This window comes from Nerophis lumbriciformis, linkage group LG25, assembly GCF_033978685.3.
Source record: "Nerophis lumbriciformis linkage group LG25, RoL_Nlum_v2.1, whole genome shotgun sequence".
NCBI classification, from domain to species: domain Eukaryota; kingdom Metazoa; phylum Chordata; class Actinopteri; order Syngnathiformes; family Syngnathidae; genus Nerophis; species Nerophis lumbriciformis.
Window position 1 is genome coordinate 16579221 of NC_084572.2, and position 22964 is coordinate 16602184.

General features: G+C 41.5%; 1 protein-coding gene across 4 annotated transcripts in view; it reads right to left on the minus strand.

Annotated features, from left to right (window-relative positions):
- The window catches only part of dnah6 (dynein, axonemal, heavy chain 6), a 163908-nt gene that overhangs the window by 70878 nt on the left and 70066 nt on the right, over positions 1–22964 (minus strand). For 3 of the 4 annotated variants that reach the window (XR_009817684.1, XM_061983898.1, XM_061983897.1), the window contains 18 exons: positions 22454–22675; positions 22180–22327; positions 19841–19998; positions 17990–18121; positions 17737–17908; positions 11553–11699; positions 11393–11466; positions 10958–11112; positions 10449–10680; positions 10220–10372; positions 6934–7074; positions 6308–6550; positions 5485–5652; positions 5158–5393; positions 919–1063; positions 665–781; positions 377–500; positions 58–254 (listed from right to left, as the gene is read on the minus strand). Coding sequence is in view for 3 of the 4 variants with exons in the window: in XM_061983898.1 (XP_061839882.1) it covers positions 58–254; positions 377–500; positions 665–781; positions 919–1063; positions 5158–5393; positions 5485–5652; positions 6308–6550; positions 6934–7074; positions 10220–10372; positions 10449–10680; positions 10958–11112; positions 11393–11466; positions 11553–11699; positions 17737–17908; positions 17990–18121; positions 19841–19998; positions 22180–22327; positions 22454–22675 (2964 nt within the window). In the remaining variant the exon portion in view is untranslated. The remainder of the gene's footprint in view (positions 1–57; positions 255–376; positions 501–664; positions 782–918; positions 1064–5157; positions 5394–5484; positions 5653–6307; positions 6551–6933; positions 7075–10219; positions 10373–10448; positions 10681–10957; positions 11113–11392; positions 11467–11552; positions 11700–17736; positions 17909–17989; positions 18122–19840; positions 19999–22179; positions 22328–22453; positions 22676–22964) is intronic. The other variant, XM_061983899.1, reaches the window with a different exon arrangement.

Below are 22964 nucleotides of genomic sequence, written 5' to 3' on the forward strand. Positions count from 1 at the left end.
CTGCCGACATACGCGACATGATCTAGTCAAGCTTAGGACACATAAGGCTGCTCCTACCAGCTTCCTGTAGTGAGAGGTGAATGCTCCATAGTAAGCGACACAAGCAGCCGCAATGAAGACGTTCCCCACAACGTCGATGATCTGTTGATTGAAAATGGCAACACTTTCCTCCCAGCGGACCTGCTCGTCTCCTAAAGCTGACGTGAGCTTTCCTGCTCTTGTCAACCGAGCTTGTGTCACAGCCATCGTGTTAACTTTGAGAGGACAAAGGAGAGTATAACCCATTTATGAAACTACAGTCAAATGTATTATTGGGAATTGTTGCACAAATCAAATGAATACGTTTAGTTGTATTCAAAGCGCAAATGACAATCACCCAATTCCTGCTTTTCGTTCAAGCTGCTGTCATAATTCTCCTGCAGAATTCTGATCTTGTCCTCAACCGCCTGGAGAAGTTGTTGCTTTTCTCTCAGAGTTGCCATGGTGGTCTCCAGCTCATCCTGCATGGGAAAAATGTAAATGATTGTCGCTAAGCAATAATTATATGATTTATGTAATTGTTAGCAAATTATAGAAAGAAAGACATTCTCAAGTGTAGAACACGTGACTATTACTACTACTAGTAATACTAATACTACTGTGACTCAATAACTAAATTTTTCACCTGTGCTTTGTTAAACGCTTCTCTCTTGGGGCCGACCTCCTTAAGGACTCTGGAATAAATGTCCATGGCTCTGACCCACATACACATTGATTTGCAAGCTTTGGACACTTTCTCCACCTTTCAACCCAAAAAAGAAGAACCGGTGAAACATACCTCACGCTTGATTTCAGTGGCATGTGTCAAACCAAGCAGCCATAATCCTAACTTGAAATGAAATAATATTTCTTAAACAAGGTGTTTGTATCTAAACTGACCTTCTCAGGTACAAAGTCAGGGTTGTTCATGTATTTCTGCAGCTTGGCCAGAACCTGAGGTTTGATATTGTCCTTGTCATACTCAACCAGATAGCGTGTGAAATTGCTGTCACCAAGTAACTTTTTGGCGCTGGCCCAGTCCGCTCTGTACAAGGGAAATAATAATCGATTATATTTTCTATAGTACTTCTCTAGATACCCAAAGCGCAGTACAGTGAGAACCTTTAATAATTCAGTGTGATGGTGGTAAACTAAATTTAACTATCCTGAGGTAAATCGATGTAAACGTGGTCACCAAACGTTCATTCACATTTATACACCAGTGTGAGAGACACTGGAAGCAAAGTGTCAAAAGTGCTCGAGGAAACAAAAGCAGTGACTAAAGAACTTAGAAGGCAATTGAAGGCAATCGCCTGTCATCAGTCAATCAATCAATCAAACCCCACCAATCATCTCTCTCCTGTTTGTGCGTGGCAACTGCATTTCCCTCAGTAATAGATTTATATGACAGAAAAGACAACAATATAGTCACAACACTTGAACTGAACTGACTTGTGATTAAAAGACCATCGATGGCTGTCAACACGGGCTTTCGGTACGTCACTCAAAATGGTCCGTGTGCAACATAAACACGAATAAGAATTCCTATTGTTACAATATGCACACCAGTGACGTGCGGTGAGGTTGATGGCTGGTGAGGCACTGACTTCATCACAGTCAGATTTACAAACATATGAACCATAAAGAGTATCTTATTCACCATTTGATTGGCAGCAGTTAACGGGTTATGTTTAAAAGCTCATACCAGCATTCTTCCCTGCTTGGCACTCAGCATCAAGGTTGGAATTGGGGGTTATTAAATGACCAAAAATGATTCCCGGGCGCGGCGCCGCTGCTGCCCACTGCTCCCCTCACCTCCCAGGGGGTGATCAAGGGGATGGGTCAAATGCAGAGGACAAATTTCATTACACCTAGTGTGTGTGTGACAATCATTGGTACTTTAACTTAACTTTAACTTTACACATACAAACTGTAGCACACAAAAAAGCACATTTAATAAAAAAAAAAACGTTATTATGGTCTTACCTTTACTTATAAAATAAGTCCATGAGCCGCTGTTGTGCTGGATTAATGCACCCCCTGACGAGAGTGTTATATCAACTAAAGCCCTCACTTAAATAGATTTAATCTATTTAAAAAGGTGTAACCGAGGGTTTATAAATGTCGCCTATACTGTATGAAACTACAAAATAACAAAAACGGAGGCTCCAGTTTACACGAGGACCACTTTATTTACCTTCTTTCAAAAACTTGCGCTCAACTCCAACGTGTCATCACTTCAGCTCTTAGCGCCTTCAAAATAAGAGCTCAAGGCATATACTGTATAACAGCGCATAACAGGAACTTAACATCACAAAGAGGAAAGCCCATAAAAATAGGTTACAAAAGTTATTTAATAAGAAGCCAAAAAGTGCAAAAACAATAATGTTCGTGTTTGTGGAGTTGTGAATTAGGTACACCTGCAGTCTGCAGGTGTACCTAATGTTGTGGCCCTGCAGTCATTCACAACTCCTCCAACACGAACATTATTGTTTTTGCACTTTTTGGCTTCTTATGAAATAACTTTTTTAAATAGATTCAATCTTGCACGTGGAAAGTTTAAGTGTGGGCTTTAGTTGATATAACACTCCCGTCAGGGGTTGCCGTGCATTCTACGGCGGGGGTACAGGAGGCGAGCCTCAGCCAGTGCGTCTTTTGCAGCCGTTTTATGATCGCTCAGCACAAGAAATACTTTACACACATACAGTTGTTGACAAAATACACTGTACATTATATACCTCAGCTAAGTAAACTAAGGAAATGTATAATATAATTCATATAGCAATGCGGTCTCACTGCACAGCAGGCCAGCAGTTAGCCGAGTCCGCAATCCATGGTGAGGCACAACGCAGTGACGTGCCTCAACTGGCTGCTGTTCACCGCACCGTCTCTTCTCAGTATTTGAATGGCAAATGTGAAAATTCAGCGATTTTAAATAAAAATAATCTAAAACAGGTGAAGTTAAATGGAAAATAACTTTATAGTATAATCACTGGATACATATAACAATTTAATAAAAAAAAAAATCTTTTTACATTTTTTTCTTTCCATGATGGCAGGTGAGGCCCCGCCTCACCTGCCTCTAGTGACTGCACGTCACTGATGCACACCCACCTAACATGCTAATTGATACGTTCTTGACGATGACGTATCACTTATTACGCATCTGATGTTTTAGTCAAACAATAAGAAAGACAAAATTAGTAAAATCAGGAGGCTTTGGCAAGCTTCTTTTTAAAAAAAAGCCCAGGGCTCTCACTAATTCAGCATTATGGTTAGTTGTATTTCCATGCAGTTACTTTTGCTGTATTTATCTGCCACACGTGGAAGGCTGGTCCGTGACAATAATGTCTACATTAAACTGGTCCCTGGTGCAAAAAAGGTTCGGGACCCTTGCTGTTCAGTATCTCAGAACCCTTTCATCCAATTTCTACTGCTTGTCTCTACCGCCCGTGGTAATTTAATTTTTAATTTGTATGAATACTACTTATAAACACTTCCTATGCTTCGTCCGAAACACTTTAACACACTCTTAAAACCTAAATAATCTCAACATTAAACTTAAATGGGTACTTAAATCTAAATGTTCTCATTGGTACTTGAAAATCAATGTACTCAATAATACTTTCAAATCAGTGTACTCAATGGCATTTTAAAATCAATGTACACAATGTAACTTAAAAAACAATGTATTAATGGTATTTTAAAGTCCAATAAACCACCTCAAGTTATTTTTTCCATCTCTAATGCAAACGACTGTTTCCACATTTGGCAAACTAAATTCCAACATTCAGCAAGGGCAGAATGTAGTGTAGCATGTGTTACTGTTTACAATAAGCAGCAAAAATTGAGAAATAGATATACAAAAACTATGTTATTTCTAATAACTGATTTGTTTTTAGATATACATAAAACAGTTGTTTAGCCTTTTTAAAGAAAATATATGCATCATTGCCAAACAAAATCATCACGACACCATATATATGACGATGATGTCACGTTCACCAATCCACCTTCAAGTCTGGTGCTGCTGCTCTATTCGTGCCGATAGCTATATGCTAGCATCATCCACAACAAGCAGAGGAGAACGCTACGGTGACAAAGTTTACTGATTCAATGTTGTCAACAAAAGTGCCACAGTTAAGTTAAACATATGCCTTTGCTGAATGGACAGCCACAGCATGCAGGGCATCTAACATCTGTGAAAACAAAGTCCTGCAAGAAGATGTCATTCATATCACCACAGCATATCCATCGTACAATACCTTGGAGAGACACAATTACAGCAAGGATGAACCAACTGTACTACACAAACAAGAGCATCAACTTGCAACTACACACTAATATGTGAATATATTTTGCTTCCTGGAGAACGTTGGGCATCTGTAAATAATCACAATGAGCTGGTGTCGCATTGTACTAAAAAAAGAGTTCAGCACATTGTCATCTGAATAAGGTAAACAAGCTTGTTTAAAAAAAACTACAGGCTAAACTAAAGAAGAGTAAATGGTGCACTACATTAAGTGGTTTTAGTGCATTTACTACATTATCGATTAGTAATTGTACAGGTTTGCAAGATTACTGAAAACTGCAAAGCAAATGTGAACTTGATTTTTACCACTTATTTTCGCCAAGTTTTAAGCAAATCAATGACTTGTTGTTCAGTAAAACATTTAAAAAATGTTCCTGTATTCCTTTCTGACTACCAAATTGCATTTGTACCCAAATATTGGTTTATATTCTTCAGCAAATTGTATATACAAAGACATGATGGGATAGGCTGATTGGCAACACTAAAACTGGCCCTAGTGTGTGAATGTGAGTGTGAATGTTGTCTGTCTATCTGTGTTGGCACTGCGATGAGATGATGAATTGTCCAGGGTGTACGGCGCCTTCCGCCTGAATGCAGCTGAGATAAGCTCCTGCGACCCCGAAAGGGACAAGCGGTAGAAAATGGATGGATGGATAGATGGAAATTGTATATATGCAAGCAAATAATAACCCCCGATTAATCATAATTAATCATAGGTTTATAGTGTTTAATCTGATTTTAAAAATTAATCACTTGACAGCTCTAAATATCTTTGTTGTTTTATGTTCGTTCGTTATGTTTGTTCATAGTAAGAGAAGCAGACTTACTTGTAGTTGAGGAGGATGCAGATCGCCTCCATAACAGTCATAACCAAGTCAGGAGGTTTGGTGAACACTTTGAGCTCTGAGATGTCAGCCTTGTCCAGAGAGTTCAGAGCCTGGTTGGCACCTTCCAAGGCAGGCAATGCCTCATTCAGGTCCCTCTGGCAATCATCAGCTATGGCCTGAGTATCTTCAGCCTTCACCTTTGCCATGGCTTCCTCTTCTTTGACGACTCTACGTGTCTGTCATCAATAGGTGCTTGCATCAAATACATCAAAGACTTCATACCAGTTCAATGTTTTAATGGAACATTAAGAAATAGGGGGAAAATACCTCGTCAGCACTCTCTTGGTCAACAGAGAGTTTTTCCATGAGGGCGTCAACATCAATGTTTTTCTGTTTGAGAAGTGGCTCTAGGGCAGAGAGGTCCACTTTCATCTTTGCCACCAATTCATTGGTCTCCAGTAGCTTAGTCAGACCACTTTTCACACGATCTCTTGCCTACATTCAAAATGACCATACAATGTGTATTGATCCACCATACACATACTACACATTACTTAGTAGTGTGGAATGATAGAACATATTTGTGAAATTACTCAGAGAACAATGGTTAGTATGAAAAAAAACAACTAAGCTATTTATTATCAACCGTCTGAAATGAACTTATGCTGTCTTTTAAATTGAAAAGGTGTGTTTTTTTTGGTTATTTTGTGGTGAGACCTCGTGGCTACAATATTTTATTACGTTGAGCTAATGCCGCAGACACCTTTGTTACTAGACCCTTTCTAATACTCTTCTGCCTTGGAGACTTTGTATGTGAAAGTAATATGCATCTATAAATATTTGATATTTGTTTATATTGACAAATGAGCTGTTTTAAACTGGACAATCATTACATATCTCTAGCTTGTGTGGTATTGTGTGTTTTGCTGTTGTGTAGCTGCTAGCTCCTTGTAGCTCAATATCCAATATCAATATCAGATTGATACACCCCTAATATTTAGCGTTATATGTTCTGAACTCAATCCCTTGCCTATGCTTTAACATGACAATACAATATTTAGCGTTGTAGCTTTCATTGACAAAATTATTTGCAGTACAATTAATTTTTTCTGCAAATATTCATCCATGTATATTTTAGGCTTTGCCTTACAAGAATCAGCAGATTCCTCTTGTCGTCCAGCATGGACAGGTACAGGTTGATGAGCTCCAAGTAGGACGTGGGCGTCGTGTAATATCGACGTCTCAACTCTAAGTAGAATCGCTCGGCCATGGTCGAGACGCTGACGTGTGTTTCCACACACAAATCTGAGAAGCTCATCTTGAGCTCCTCTGTACCAAAGTCCACATTCTGGAAAAAGGCCTGAGAGACCGAGAGCAGGGCCTCACGGGGCCACTGGGCATCACATCATGAAGGAAATACAGAACAAAAGAAATGCTTCAGTGGATTTTTAGCGCTTGACTGGAAAAAAAACAGTGTATAAGTCTTAGCTGAGGTATTCTGAACTACCTGAAAAACAATACACATCTTATTCGGAGGACTTTCAATCATGACTTCAGGAATACAGGTAATTGAAACATGACTTTTTTCAAGATAAGGGTTTTGCATGTGTTAACACTCAGGTGACCCCCACTAAACTTGAGCTCTAACTTGAACCCGGACAGAAAGATATTGAAAATGTTAGAATGGGTGTGTAATAAATATGTATAAAAAAGAATAGAAAACCATCAAAACACTAACATAAAATGAAATACGTATGTAGTCGGAAATATTATTACCTCCACAAACCAGTCAATAGTGCAGCAGTTGACCAGAGAGGGGAACATTCGACAGCGAGACCTGAAGGCATCACCGACTGGACTCATGCACAGCACAATATGCATCTTCTCTCGGACACGAGAAATAAAGAATTGGAAAACCTATAAATGAAACACAAACCCACAATTTTACTTTTAGTTGGATAACGTAGAAATAAATGTCTCCGCTATTCTCTGCTATAACGATGGTCATCATTCCACCAAATTGGTGTCATTTGAGTCCTTAGGAAATATGGCTTGGTTGGTAGAGCGGCCATGCCAGCAACGTGAGAGTTCCTGGTTTGATCCCTGGCTTCCATCATCCTAGTCACGTCCATTGTGTCTTTGGTCAAGACACTTCACCCTAGCTCCTGAGGAATCGTGGTTAAGTCCTTGAATGTCAGCTCCCGCCATCAGTGTGTGAATGTTTGTGTGAATGGTTGAATGTGGAAATAGCGCTTTGAATACCTTTAAGGTAGAAAAGCGCTATACAAGTATAACCCATTTAGCTGTTGTCGGTCCCCTCGTTGTACAATTAGACTTTACCATGAAATATAACTATTCCAATCCTTCTTAAATGTTATATATTTTATTGTCAAGGCTGGAACTAGCTCAAACGGTAAAGTGGTAGTTGAGGGGTTCTGGTACGAATCCAGATTCTGCCATTCAAGTCACTACTGTTGTGTCCACGGGCAAGACACTTCACCCACCTTGCTCCCATCCATCCATCCATCCATCCATCCATCTTCTTCCGCTTATCCGAGGTCGGGTCGCGGGGGCAGCAGCCTAAGCAGGGAAGCCCAGACTTCCCTCTCCCCAGCCACTTCGTCCAGCTCCTCCCGGTGGATCCCGAGGCGTTCCCAGGCCAGCCGGGAGACATAGTCTTCCCAACGTGTCCTGGGTCTTCCCCGTGGCCTCCTACCGGTCGGACGTGCCCGAAACACCTCCCGAGGGAGGCGTTCGGGTGGCATCCTGACCAGATGCCCGAACCACCTCATCTGGCTCCTCTCGATATGGAGGAGCAGCGGCTTTACTTTGAGCTCCCCCCGGATGGCAGAGCTTCTCACCCTATCTCTAAGGGAGAGCCCCGCCACCCGGCTTGCTCCCAGTGCTACAAAAGGAAATTAGCACATAATGCTATGATCTGGCTCATGTACAGCCTATGCAGCAGATTGTTTATTAATGTGCACTGTCCTTAAAGGGGAACTGCACTTTTTTGTTCACAATCATTATGAGAGACAAGAACACACGTGTTTTTTGTTTTTTAAAATATTTTAAAGATGATAAAAAACGCTTGAAAGATGCGGTTAATAGCCTTCAAAGCCCTCTAAAACAACTTCAAAACTCTCCAGCAACATTTTATATACACACTGCAAGTCTATATATAATGTAGTAACATAAACGTTCATAACAATAGGTAATATGTTCAATATTCACCGTATTTTGATCATTTTAATCATTCCCTAGACTGATTTTTGTTTCCATAGCAGCGCACGTCTTACGTCTGGTTCTGTTCTTACTTCCGGAATCAATCATGAGTGTCTTTTCTAATCATGGCAGACTTGGTAAAAGACAACAAAGATGACTATTTTTGGACAAATGAGGATTTACAACCTCATACTGAAGCTAAATATACTGCTGCTTATAGAAGCGAGCACAAAGGAAGAGTGAGACGTTGGAGCAGACGGAACCCGAGAGAGTGAGGTGAAAGTGATTTTGACGCTATAATTATGTAACTTAGAGCCAAGCCATTTCGACATAAATGGAGTGCTTACCCAAAATCAACAGGAAACGCCCTGGGCCAGCAGGACCAGATGAACAACCTTCCATCGAGTGAGTCACTATAATATTGATCATGATACACACAGCACGTCATGTGTGTTAGTACAACTATAGTACATACGCTGTCTGGCTAGCTCAGCAGTGTACAAACAAAAGATGAAATGTGGGCTAATACTTTACAGATACAGTATTATGATTGTTCATGTTTTTCAGTCAGTACAAATCGGTGTCGTATCGCAGTGTTGTGCATTACAAACAAACATGTTTCGTGTTGTTGTAGAAGACAGCTTATCTCTTTCCGTAGTTAGCTTTTACAGCTAATACCATAGCACGCCGATGTGTTACTACGCTAGAAAAATAGTTTCTCAGTGTTCGCTCTTACAAGAACAATGTCGCTACAGCTTGGTTATTATACAGGTTACGGAGCGTATATGAAGTATTATTGACAGTTTTTGAATGCATTTTTGAAGTGATTTAGAGGTATACTCGATTGCTCTAAATAACTGCATTGCTAGACACCAACAATGAGCCAAATGTTATGTTAGAAAGTGAAAAAAAACTATTTGACACTATTTCCACATTCACCCATTCACACACACATTCACACACTGATGGCGGGAGCTGACATGCAAGGACTTAACCACAACCCATCAGGAGCAAGGGTGAAGTGTTTTGCCCAAGGACACAATGAACGTGACGAGGATGGTTGAAGCGGGGGATCAATGATTGTGAATGATAGGCAAAATTCCAAAAAAAGTGCAGGTCCCCTTTAATATTGTATATAAAATTAATAATTCATTGTTTCCTATTGAGAAATTTGCTTCAATTTACAAACCTTTTTATCTACGAGCCCTGTTCAAGAACTGATTATGCTCGTAAATCAAGGTTCAACTTTCCTAATTATATGCTAACAATTCACTCTTGTTACTTCCAATCTTGTTACTCAAATGAATCATCTTCATCTCATCAACCTTGTACAAAAATGAATGAAAGTTGACATTGGCCAGAATACATTTTGAGTAGTTCAACATGTGTATTATCAAATTAAGAGTTAAATTATGTTTAGAAATTCCATTCATCCATTTTCTACTGCTTGTTCCTCTCGGGGTCGCAGGGAGTGCTGGAACCTATCCTAGCTGCATTCCGGTGGAATGGCGGGGTACACTCTGATTTCTTATCGACATAGCATTTAGAGTTTTTTTTTATTCAATAATTGTATTTATTGTCTCAGTAAACAAAGGTCATCCTATCATATCCAAAGTAGTTCTTTAAATATTAAAAAATTATTTTCAACATTACTTAATACAAAGGTAGGGAATGAGGGTGAGGATACAGGTTTTATTAATTATATATTTTTTGTTATTCTGTCACCCCCTGGTAAAAAGATCTACCATAAAACATTTTGGACCATTTGTGTTTTTGGAGGGAATACAAAAGTACAAAATAATTTATTTTGACACAGTATGCAGAAAGTGCTGATTATTACCTCATCTCTGTTCTCCTCACTGATCCCAACTTCTTTGGCTTTGGGTCGAGTTGCAGCAAGTACTTGTTCCAGTTCATCTTTTTCAAAGAGGTTGGGCACCTCACCCGAGTTCAGCATGTTGTTGACGTCCTCCAAAAACTCCTCCACAACAATCTAAAACATGGACGTAAAGAAGCACATCCTTCAACACACTTGCATTACTTCTCATTTTCATTTGAAGTCTTTGTACCTGAGTGTCCGTAAAAAGGAACACTGTATCTTTTCGCTCTACGCCAGCCATCCTGTAGAGCCTCCTCAAGTCTTCATGGAAACTATCGTAGTTGTAGCCTCGACTCAGCTCAATCTCAAAGCACTGATACTCACATATGTGGGATGCTAACCGAGTCAGCGACTGCTTGCCTGTGCCTCCTACTCCAACCAACAGGCCATTGCCTCTCTCTAGACGAATCATGCGGGCAATTCTAGTAAACACAATGATCAAAATCATGATTATATAGCAGGGCGACAGGAAACTTTAAGGTTTAGAATCAGAACCAATTAAGCCAATAAATTGAGAAATTATTATATAATTCTCAGTATCGTTCGCAATATAGTCTACTTGTGTTTTAGCATCGATCACTCCATGTTTATGTGTGGCAGAAAGCATACATGGAACAAACATTTGTTCATTGATGTAACCCAAAGACTTTTTTAACAATACGCCCTAAGTGGAAGGCTTGTGATTTGATTTTTTTGTACCTAGAAACATGCTCAATGGCATCTTGAAAGAACACCAGCTTGCTCTCCTTGGAGTACGTCAAGTTGTAGTCACACAGATAGTCCTGAAGAACAGCCTGGATCTTATTCAAGTCTGTAAGATCCTCATACAGACGTTCTTCCTTTTCTGCACCCACCTAAAAGCAGAATATGAATAACAAGCAGTGATACGCAGTAACAAGAAAAAAAGTACCGATAGCAGTATCATTAGTCTAGAATTTTAACGTTCCACTTGGACCGACCCAATTAGGAACCGGTACTTAAGAATACCGGTGCTTAGTATACATCCCTATTGGTGAGTACATTGCATTTTATCTACTAAATCTGTGTGTACAACTAAGGTAATAACAAGTACAAAAGTGGTGCAAATCGCCATATTTACATGAGGATGTATGATTTATAAGAATAGAAACATACCTTGATGAAGTCCCCAAATATGATGGGCTCAGTCACAAAGTATGATGGCTGCAAGTTGATACTAAAATATTTCACTGGCCAAAAAAGACATGAGTAAGTGCTATTCTGCAACATATATGAAGACAAAAGAGCACATAGAATTCAGCATGACTGCTCTTACTGGCTGTCTCACAGACGATGGTATTGAAATACTCTTTATCTTGGGCATTGATGAGACGATCATGGAAAACCCGCTGACATTCATGACAGAACAGACGGAAGATCTGGGTCTTGTCTCGCACTTGACTTGATTCACATTGTAGCATACCTTAAAATAAAGAGAGAACGATGTTTTATATCAAGTGTCTTTTATTAGGAAAAGCGTGGGCGAATAATGTACAGCAGATATATTTGGTCATTAACATGCTGGTGAAGTCAGCTGAGGCCAAATCGAGGGGTACCTTACCAGGTACGGCGTTTACCATCCACAGATTAAGGCCTTTATGAATGAGTCACAGTAAAAGCATGTTCTCGTATGAGCTTTAAGCGAGCAAAGTTCAGACCCCTCATGCTGAAAGGAGGAAAGATCACCAGCAAGTTTTGCTTTGCACTTGGCTGCACCTAGGTACCGTCAATCATGGAAAAAACATTAAAGAGCCTGTGGAAAGTGTTTGACTGCAGCTTGAGAGACAAAGCAGCCATTCATAAAACCGACATCTAGCTGGAGGCTGAGCCTCAGTGGGACACGTCAGTAACTGCCTTGCAAGTTCAAGGCATGGACATAGCAGCATGGCATCCTTCCACGGATACTTTGGTCCCTCTTGGTGCTGATATCCACGATCAAAAGATTTGAGAGGAGAGTCAGTCGGTTTCTCCGGAAGTGGTTAGGTCTTTCACAAAGCTTGAGCAGCATTGCCCTATTAGGGCGTAACAACTTGCTGAATCTCCCTATTAGAGCCTGAATGAGGAAGTTAAGGGAGCCAGACTAGGGAAGTGCTGCAATACCCAGACTTAGCCGATCCCAAATTTTTTGGGTTGGAATCAAGGTGAGGACTAAGCGGAAGTGGAAGGCCTTCGAGGCGGTGGAAGACACTGAGTCACAGCGATGGCACCAGGCTGTGGCAAGCTAAGCTGTGGCTACGATATGTTACCTAGCCCATCCGACCTCTTCTGCTTTGGGAAGGTGGAGGCTCCAGCCTGCATGCTATGCTTAAAGAGAGAGACTCTGGAGCACATCCTATTTCATAGTACTAGGCAAGGGACAACATCGCTAGCGGCATGACCAAGATCTGAAAGCCGAAGCAAACACCTTCAACTGTGGCATCAGCGTCTATAAGCGCCTTGTCCAGCGATGAAGACCATCACTTTTGGATAAAAGACAAAATCTTCTAGCAGAGCAACCGCTGGCCTCTTAGGATCAGTGCAAGACTGGGAGTTAAGAGTTGACTTGGGGAAGCAGCTCAAACTCACAGAAATCGCTTTCAAGACAATGTCAGGCCAGATACTGTGCTGATATCTCTGAAGCCTTCAAACAGTTTATCCTCCTAGAATTAACCATCCCATAAGAGGACCGTCTTGAGTCCAATGAAAGAAAGAGGGCAAATTATGCCAAACTGGTGGAAGATTGTCGGAGCGACAGGTGGCGAGTACATTGAGGTCGGATGTAAAGGTTTCACAGGCCAGTCCCTCTTGTAGCGTCTACAAAATGTGTAGCATTACAGGAGTGAGGAGCGGAAGGACCATCAACAAGGCTACTAAGGCTGCAGAAGTAGCTTTAAGGTGGCTGTGGCTCAGAAGTGATCTGTGGGTGCAGTAGCGTTGCCTAATCTACCCTGGCCGGGTTGCTCGCCTTGGTGAGTGTGTCTGATGCTTGAAAACATTTAATGACCCGAGGTAGCATCCCTGACAGTGTGTCTAGGATGCGAATATTACATGTGTTAGAGGGATTAAGAAACTGAAGAATTTAGACAGGGTAAATCCATCATCAGATTGATTGTACAGAAATGGTGTTGTTTCTGCTGGGCAAGTATGCCTGACGCGCCTCCTACAGCGCCTTGGGTCAGCTGCAGCTGCCACCGTTTCGCCACCAGGAGGCGTTCCGGGGTTAAAGAGAGTGAAACTCGGTGGTCCCCGGCTGATGACCCTGCAGCTGACCCATCTTATTGCCTCGACCCCCAGTACTTATCCCTGCTCCTCAGCCACAACCAGAAGCTTCCCTTTTCTGCTTCCTCAGCAAGGGCCTTGGTTTCCCTTTGGAGCTTGGCTCCGGTCGTCAAGGCTACTCCACATCTCGGAGCAGCCTTGTTGTTGATGTGCCGACGAAGCCCTGACAGCCTACTTCCACAGGGTACATGGTAGTGGACCAGCCTGCCTCTCTGCACTCAGCAGCCAGATCTGCATACTTGGCTGCTTTGCGATCGTAGGCTCCCTGGATTCCCTCCTCCCAGGGGATGGTGAGCTCTATCAGCATGACAGACTTGGTAGCAGCAGACCACAGCACAATGTCTGGGCGGAGTGAGGTGGTGGTGATCTCACAGGGGAACTGGAGCTGTTTGCCGATATCAGCCCTCATACTCCAGTCCCTTGCCAGAGAGAGGACACTGCGGGGGCCTCGTCGGCTGGTCTCTCCTTTGCCTCACAAACATGACAGGAAGCTGCTTGGCTATGGGCTTGTCCACTGCTCTTCAGGACTTCGGCCAGTTTCATGAGGACTTGACCATGCCGCCATCTGTAACGACCCTTGCAGCCTGATAGCAAGTGCTTCAGGCTGGCGTTGCAAGCACCGCATAGGGGGACAGCTCTCCTCCTGGCCGAACCACTGGTGGAGGTTTCTAGGGCATGGCAAGGTGTCAAAAGTTGCCCTGAGTAGGAAGCTGAGTCTGGCTTGTGGCATCTTCCATTGGTCGGCCCAGCTGATGGGTCTCATGATGGTACCGTCCCAAGTGGTCCATCTTCCTTGGCGACCTTGAGACACGGCCTTGATGGTATATATTTCTCCTGGTTCGCCCTTTAGACCTCTTCCACGACCATGGCTCTCGTTCCCTCTTTGTGGCCTTGGACCAGAGGCGTGGAGAATCTCCCCAGCCAAGCCCCACTCTCCCTACTTGCACCCTGCCAACTATCTCCTGGTGTTGGAGCCTGCCAATGGCCTTGGCGACATCTGGCCCTGCTTGCCACTTCCGGCCTGTTCGGGTGGGTAAGCGTGCATTACTCACTGTAGGATCTGAGGATTCTTCCAGCTCAAAAAACAATCTGGCCTTCTCCTACTTATAGCCCAGGGTGATGGTCTGGATCGGCAGATGCAGCGAAGTTCCCCCAAATAAGCCAGTGTCGGAGAAGCAACGCGGTAGGCCCAGCCACTTTTGGATGTAGGAGTTGGCGAGTCTGTCCAACCCGTTGGCTGTTGAGGATCGAATCTCGCACATCTTCAGTGGCCACATAACCCTTTGGTACAGTGTGAAGTCCGACAGGTCCGCATTGTACTGCCTCCCTAGGCTTTGGATGGACTGGTTGACCAGTAGAGGGATTTGCTCACCTCCTGCAACAAAGATGGTATTGTCGTTCCTGGTGCCTTTGCGCAAGGAGAGGCTTCGTGACTTGGAGGGTTTTATCTTCATCCGTGCCCATGTCACTAGCTCATCCAGCCTCTTCGGACACCTTCTCGTGCAAGAGGCTGTTTGCAGTACCACAGTGACATCGTCCATGTAGCTTCGGAGTGGGGGAAGCCTCTGCCCTGTCTGCAGCCTTATCAGAATCAGAATCAGAATCAGCTTTATTGTCATTACGCAAGGTAACGAGATTGAGGCCATTTCATACAGTGCGATGTGTGCATGCTAGAAAAACAATGTGCAAATATATAAAAATATAAAAAATGTAGAAGTGCAATGAATATGGTGTGAAATGAATATATACATGAAAAACAAAAAAACAAAAACAGGGTGGTTGGTGGAATGGGTTATTGCACCAAAGAGAAGGTCTATGGTCTATGTTAGTCTCTTGGCCATGACTGCAAAGAAGATCTTTCCCTCGACATTCAACAGAGCAATGCTCCTGAATTGACTGATGTTATGGGACTCCTGATCTTTCGGAATAAACGCCGCCACAGCTCTCTGCCACTCCACGGAATGAGTAGATTCTTCCATGCTGTGCTCATTAGCTTCCACAAGCATTTCAGCACTTGGGGGCAGTTATTGTATAGCTTTTAGGGGATTCCGTTAGGCCCAGGAGCTGATGCTGACCTTGCTTTCTTGACGACTGTTCTTACCTAGCTCAGCCAAGGAGGGGAGCTGTCAAACTGCGTGGTTGGAGGAGGTCGAGGAGGGACGTATCCTGGTGAACCTAACGGATCGTTCCTCTTTGAGTCGCTGTATTTGGCCCCTCATGTACTGCTCAAGCTCCTCCTTGGTGGCTTCCAGTTTCCCGCTTCTTTTCTCCTTCAGAAGCTGATGGGCGTGCTTGAAAGGATTCCTCATGAAGCTAGCTCTTTCTTTCTCCTTTCTTTTCCTGTGTCTGTGAATACGTTCTGCTCTTAGCATGCTGTCCAGCTTCTGTCTCACCTCGTCCCATAACACCTTCAGGCCTTCTCTCTCCTCCGCCGATGCTTTCCTCCATCTCCTGCGGAGCTGGGACCGATCTTGTACCAGGGCGTCAATCTCATCATAGGGGTGTCCCGACACAACTTTTTCACTTCTGATTCAATACTGACTTGGCGCCTTGAACATTGTCCGGTACCGTTAATAATCTGATGTGATATCAGCACGAAGAGGTTTGATCAAGTGAAATTAGTCAAACAGAAAACAATAGTATGTATGAAAAAAATTACCTTTATCACATACAGACTTATGCTTTTAGAGTAGAGTTGTAATTGTTTTTTTTGGCAACAATAAAGACCAACCTTGTGTGCTTATTGGAGGAAATGTAGATGTTAACTGGCAGTCTACCTTTGCACAAGTAAACACTGCTTGTATCAGAGATTATTTCACAATTTTTCATGCAAACACAATATGGGATTATATGTGTTTGCCAAGAGAAATCTTAAAAAAAACACAATTTGGAGAGTATCCATAAAGAAGAAAATCCTAAGAACTAAGTAATGTTTCGATTGATTAATGATTAAATACTTTTTTATTCAATCAATTACAAACTTTATGTTATTTCTGGATGTGTTGTTAATACTCTGTCTCTCCGTGTTAAAATGCACTTACATGAACATTTTGCTTGTGAACTTATTTCAAATAATTATTCCTGCTAATGTACTTTTCACTATGAATATGTATTTTAGTTTGTGAACATGTTTCTGTTCTTAGCAATTTACTGACACAGCACAAACAATTCTTAAAGTTTGAGCTGGAAACGTTAAAAAGAAGTCAAAAGACTGCAGGAAGCAGAAAGTCTGCAGTCTTGCATCACAATCAATCTAAAGTAAGAACTCTGATATTATTGCCAGTCTCGCAAAATCCCTTCATTCAAAAATCTCTTAAGATTGATTTCAAATCCTGGGGCACTTTACAGTAAATGTAAATTTGTCAATACAAATCACAACACATAGTTGTGAGTCTCTTAACATAACATATTTTGCAAAATCAACTGTTCTAACCTATTGGTACCTGTTTTTGTCTATTTGGGATCTGCATAAGTCCCAAAAATTTGAAAACAACTCATTTAGGCATGGTAGAGATATTTAAAAAACAACTTTGTCTTCCTTCATACAAGTCGTTTGAAATTTGCCCTATAGGTGACATTTTTTCTAAGTGTGACATCAGCAGATATGTCCATTATGGTGGCGATCTACCCAAAGAGCTTTGTGCGAGTCTGCCATTTTAGTCTGAAATTGTAGTCAATAAGCTCCCCTTTTTTTTTCCTCTGTCCTCTTACTTTGGGGCAGACTGGCTCGTACATGCACATGCATGCTAAAATCTTCCACTAGTGCCATTTCTATTACAAAGTAATGTATAGGTCTTTGTTATATCTGTCAGAAGTATCCTAACTGAAGCGCTAAAACTACAACATGGCTGGCAAGAAGAAGACGCAGTCGAAGTGGAGGCATGTAAATAAGACTGCCCACAAAATGGCAAATCCCGAAGAGGGGGTTAGAAGGCAGCTTGAAGATGGTTTGCAAAACATCTCTTTGCAAGTCTCGAGTTGTATGTGATATAATTGCATATTTGCTTTGCTTAAGCTTGTTTCCTGGTCTCTAACTAATGTAGAAAAAACAATCATAATATGACCTACTTAAAGAAACACACCTTAAGCAAAAACCCAGTTTCAAGTGAAAACATGAACATGTATACAGTATATGTGTGTGACGCTTGTGTGGCTAAATAACATGTACATATGCAACACATGCAGAATTAGTCTTGGCTCACCCTGGACACACTTGGACAAGTCCCTGAGATTGAAGACGTAGTGAGACTTGGCTGGAGTGGGAAGCAGATCCACGCTCAAGCGGTTGTAAATCTCTACAGCAGAATCCACGATTTGTTTGCTGCAGTCCTTCACCGGCTGGGGGAACTCTTTGAGGAAACCCGACAAGATGGCCTGAAGTAAAGCAGTAAAACAAAAGAAAAGCTGAAGAAAAGTGAACTTAGTAATGTGTGTGTTTGTGATGTTTGTCCTGACAATGATGATCTGTTTGAGACTTTGTTCTGAGGGCGTGGGCAAGCACAACATGCTGAAGTGTCGGATGAAGCGAGGTGTCACAGGGTTACGTCCTCCTCCTGGAGGAGCACACGCTGCAGCAATAGTCATGTCCTTCAGCAGACAATAAAAAACTGAATCAAACATTAAAAGTAAAACAGGTACACAAGGCACTTTGATCATAATTTGGTTGATGACAGAGAAGAGATTTCATTTTCAGGGGCCAATAAAATTAATTTGTAGTATAATCTTAATAATTTATCCTTGAGTGCAATCATTAAATTTAAACACTTAAAAAATATATATTTATCAGTACCTCCAGGAATTTGCGATGTTGCGATCCCGCCATTTCACACAAATTCAACCAATCCCCGCAAATTTTGCGCATCCTCGCAACTTTGTCCAATGCCGCAATTTCCTTGCATATTAAGGCCAATCAGCATCATTCTTACCATGGGAATTTGTCTCTGCGCAGTGTTCAACTGTCCAATTACAACTTATGTTTGTTTCTTGTGTAGACAAAGCAGGAACAACAACGTAACATTATATCAACTCTTTATTCATCAAAAACCACAATTGTCGTCCTCCCGCGTAGCTCAGAACTACTTCCTGTTTCTGTCTACTACTATTGTCTCCCACTTGAATCATGTGGGTCTTGCCCTAAAGCCTCCCTGTCTGCCTTATGTTGATCTAATCACTTTAGTATTGTTTATACACTGATACCGTATTAGGTATCGATAGTGTCGACTTCTGGATCGATCACCCTACTTTATATTGAAGTTTTAGCCGTGTGTGCGTGTAGCATGCTTAGCCATTAATTTCCCTCTAATCCTACAGAGATAATGCCATATAATGCTAGATAATTTAATGCAATGGTAAGGATTAGAAATGTAAAAGTGGCTTCTTGTTGACGCACTAATTGCAGCTTGCCTCCAATTTGAGCCGGTGTTCTGGCACCACACGCACCCTCCTGGAATACATTTAACTCCCGGATGTGTGTACCGAGCAATATGGAAATATGATTGTGTCTCCTTGAGCGTGCATCTCTTTTGAAATAATCTTTTACTTGAGTACAATCTTAGCATGTTAAAAAAAGGGACACATCTGTGGTAAAGATCGGCTGGGCTTGGCAGCCCATCAGCTAATCAGTTAAAACAGGCAAATATCGGCCACCTAACATCTCTACTATTATTAGGCTATGCCCACGCGAACATGGATACTGTAGAAACACATATTACAACTATCTCCATCCACACATGCTGGAGCCTATCTCAGCTGCATTCGGGCGGAAGGCGGGGTACACCCTGGACAAGTCGCCACCTCATCGCAGGGCCAACACAGATAGACAGACAAATTTCGCACACGAGGGCCAATTTAGTGTTGCCAGTCAACCTATACCCAGGTGCATGTCTTTGGAGGTGGGAGGAAGCCAAAGTACCCGGAGGAAACCCACGCAGTCACGGGGAGAACATGCAAACTCCACACAGAAAGACCCCAGGGATCGAACCCAGGACCTTCGTATTGTTTTTGTTTTATATATTTTTTAAATCTTGTCCTGTTTTAGGTTAGGTTCACAAGGAACACCTAAAACGTGATAACAAATTCATAAAATCACAAGTTGATTCAACATTGTAACTTTTGCCGCAACTTTCTGAAAAAGCTGACGCAAAATGCAGCCTATTAGGCCGCAACAATCACAAAAAAAGCGCCCAAAATTCGGGATGGACTGATTTGAAGTCATGCACAAAGATTATGCTGATATTTTACACACGCACAAACGGAAACACACAAACACATCCAGGTATTACTTTGGTTCATTGCCAATGTGGGTACCTGTATCTCTTTCCAGAAGAAATTTTCCCTGTCATAAAAACCAGAAAAGTCCTGAAACTGACGCAGGAGCTCGATGGGCGGCTGTGAGCCATAACTGTCCAGCTTCGGCATATTCAGATCGTCCACGAACACCACAATCCTCTTGTCCTTTGGAGCGCCTACACACAAGAAACAAGTACGAACATTGGAAGAAAGGACAAAAACATTGATACTTTCATTAAACGATGACATACTGATTAAACCAATACAGTGGTACCTTGGTATACAATCTGTCTCTTGGCTAATTGTAATGCTTTAGATTGCGAGCAAGAATTAGTGTTACGAGCCTCCCCAATACAAATCGGCATTTTGCATGTCACAGTGAACCCCGTAAGCGGCAATCAAATCATCCAGTCTTACGCTATTGCATTATCTTATTTTGGGGGCCAAACACAGATTAAATTGATTTGTATTCATTTCAATGGGCGACACCGTTTTCAAGGTACAAACTGCGTCACACAACTAATTAAACCTGGTACTACTGTATCTGTGTGAACACATGAAGTCCGAAAATTGTAACTTATTTTATTTTTACTTCCCACACAGTTTTGAATAATTAATGTTTTTTGTTGTTGCTTTTTACGGCTCTCAAAGTAAGGCGATCATAATGAGCTAACGCTAATTACCGGCACAATTTTATTTTTTGATGCACGATTAACATTTGTCACTACAGCCAGTGCTTTATTTTGAGTTTGTTGGCATTTTCCTGTATTTTATGATTTAGTTCAGGTCTTGCGCTCTTATTTTGGTTTCTCTTCCTGATCCAACTACTTCAGAGCGCTATTAAGTTCACCTGATTTGTTTTAGTAATTGGACAGACTTCTAAAGCCAGCCTTGCGCTTTATTCAGAGCTTGAGAATTGACTGCTGTGGCACGATGTGTGTTCTTTTCACGCATCACCGTAACTGTAGCCATGTTTTGAGTTTCCCTCACTAGTTTCACCGCACTAGTGTTCTGTTTTACGTGCACTTCCCTGCATTAGAGTGTTTTTTTTAGAGTTTGACGACTGGTGTCATTAAATATTCTTTTACCTGCAAGCTACATTCATGCATTCCATTTGCATCTTGTAATCACGGCAACTACCGCTAACATGCGGCCCCGCAAGTGTTTAAAAATGCATAATGATTAATAAACAAACATTAAACAAATTGTCGAGTCCCATGGGATCAGTGGTGTGCCGTCAGGGCCAGCAAGGCCTTCTGTGCTGGCCTAATATAACCAGAAATCATGATCATAATTAAAGATAACATTTTTTTTTTCATTTACTTTCCCTAAATATCTAAAAGTATTCATATTCTCTTCATGTCATATTATGCGCCTTCCAGCACTGTTGTTTTTAAGTTATAGAGTTTTTATCCAATCAGAATTTAGCTAGCTTATGTTGACATGCTGTACCAAATCTGCCCGGGCCTTCAGAATCAACAATGCTGCCGTCCGTGCGCTGTAAGTGAACAGGGACATACAGTAATAGACAGTTGCGATAGCCAATCAGATCACGAGTTGTTGTAAATATATTGTGATGTTATGAGCTAGGTAACATAAGAACTCCATTACCCAGCATGCCACAGTAGTGAAGAGCATGCGCAGTAGCCGCGTTTAGCCATGCCGGCAGCGGGATGTTTTTGATGAGCACCTTGTGGAGTAAACTTTAAGAACTCAGCCAACACGCCTCGTCTGCATCTTTTACGATTAGACAAGACAGCACATATATTTGCAAGGCCATTTTCAAGAAGAATATTTAAAGAGAAACTACATCTTGTGATACGATGTTGGCCAACCCCGGAAGCTCAAATGGGTTCAACAGATTGTGAGTTCAGATATTTTATTTCTGAATTTTTTCATTTTTAATATGTTTTTTGCAATTTAACAGTACCACATAAAATATGTTAAAATTGCTGAAGCTGTTTTATTGATTTTTAAATGCGCCAGAAAATAAAGTGTTATGTACACTGTTGGTAGTGATTTAATGCACAGTAGTGCGTAAATGTAGTTTCTGTGTAGCATTTCTCCAGCAATGGTCATGTGGTGACACAAATTATGGTATTTTGAGAGGTAATCATTGAAGCCGGACATCACTGAAGGCCTAGGTGGGAAACGCACGGCGCACCACTGCATGGGATAATATTAAAAACTTTAAAATTATCTGTCTGAGGTACGCTTATAAAAGATTAAAAAAACTTCTATAGATCTGTGATTAATCGTGAATAGTAATGTTTTAACTAAGTTCAAAATGTGAATAATATAATATGTGTTACTATAAAAATTATTTGACAGTCCTAGTTTTTGGGGGTTCTATTTACCAAGCATATTCTTCCTCTTTTTTTCCAGCTTGGACTCGATGATTTCTTGTGTGCGTGCAGAGGAGGTCTGAGCAGAGAAGTTGATATACACAGGAACATAGCCACAGTTCTCCTGGATAGTGTTGAGAAGACCTCGAGCTATCACTGACTGGGGAAGACACACATTTACTTATTTTTTTTGTCAACATGAACGTATTTTCACAGACAAAGTGATAATTTGAAAAACATATCCATCAAGACAGCAGAATCTAAAGTGTTTTGTTTTTTTACTTGCCTTCCCCACTCCTGTAGAGCCAGTAAAGAGAACAGAATGGCGGACAGACAGCAGTTTTTCCATCAAATAGCCATAGCGGACTGTGTCGGTGGTGGGAACCAGCATTTCAAAAAATGGCTGCTCGCTGTTGTACACAAATGAAGGGATTATTTTCTCCCATTGCACCAAAGACCCTTTGGCAAAGTTAATGTACACATCCCACACGGCTCCATTGGTGGGGATCTACAAAAGACAGTAAAAAACATTGTAAATAAGCATCATATTTTTTCCCTCTCTTTAAAATAAAGGCCATTGTCATGTTTCTGCATTTAAAATAACATTCCTAACCTGGAGGGCTCTTTGTTTGTACCAAACATATGAATTTAATTCCCTTTTAATCCAAACAGATCAACATAATTTGTATTTCTAGGCAGAATCAAATAATTACATACTGTAATCTAAGACAATTCATCCCATAGCTTCTATTAGGGATGGAATGGTTTATGAAAAAAACATCTGAACTGTTTGATTA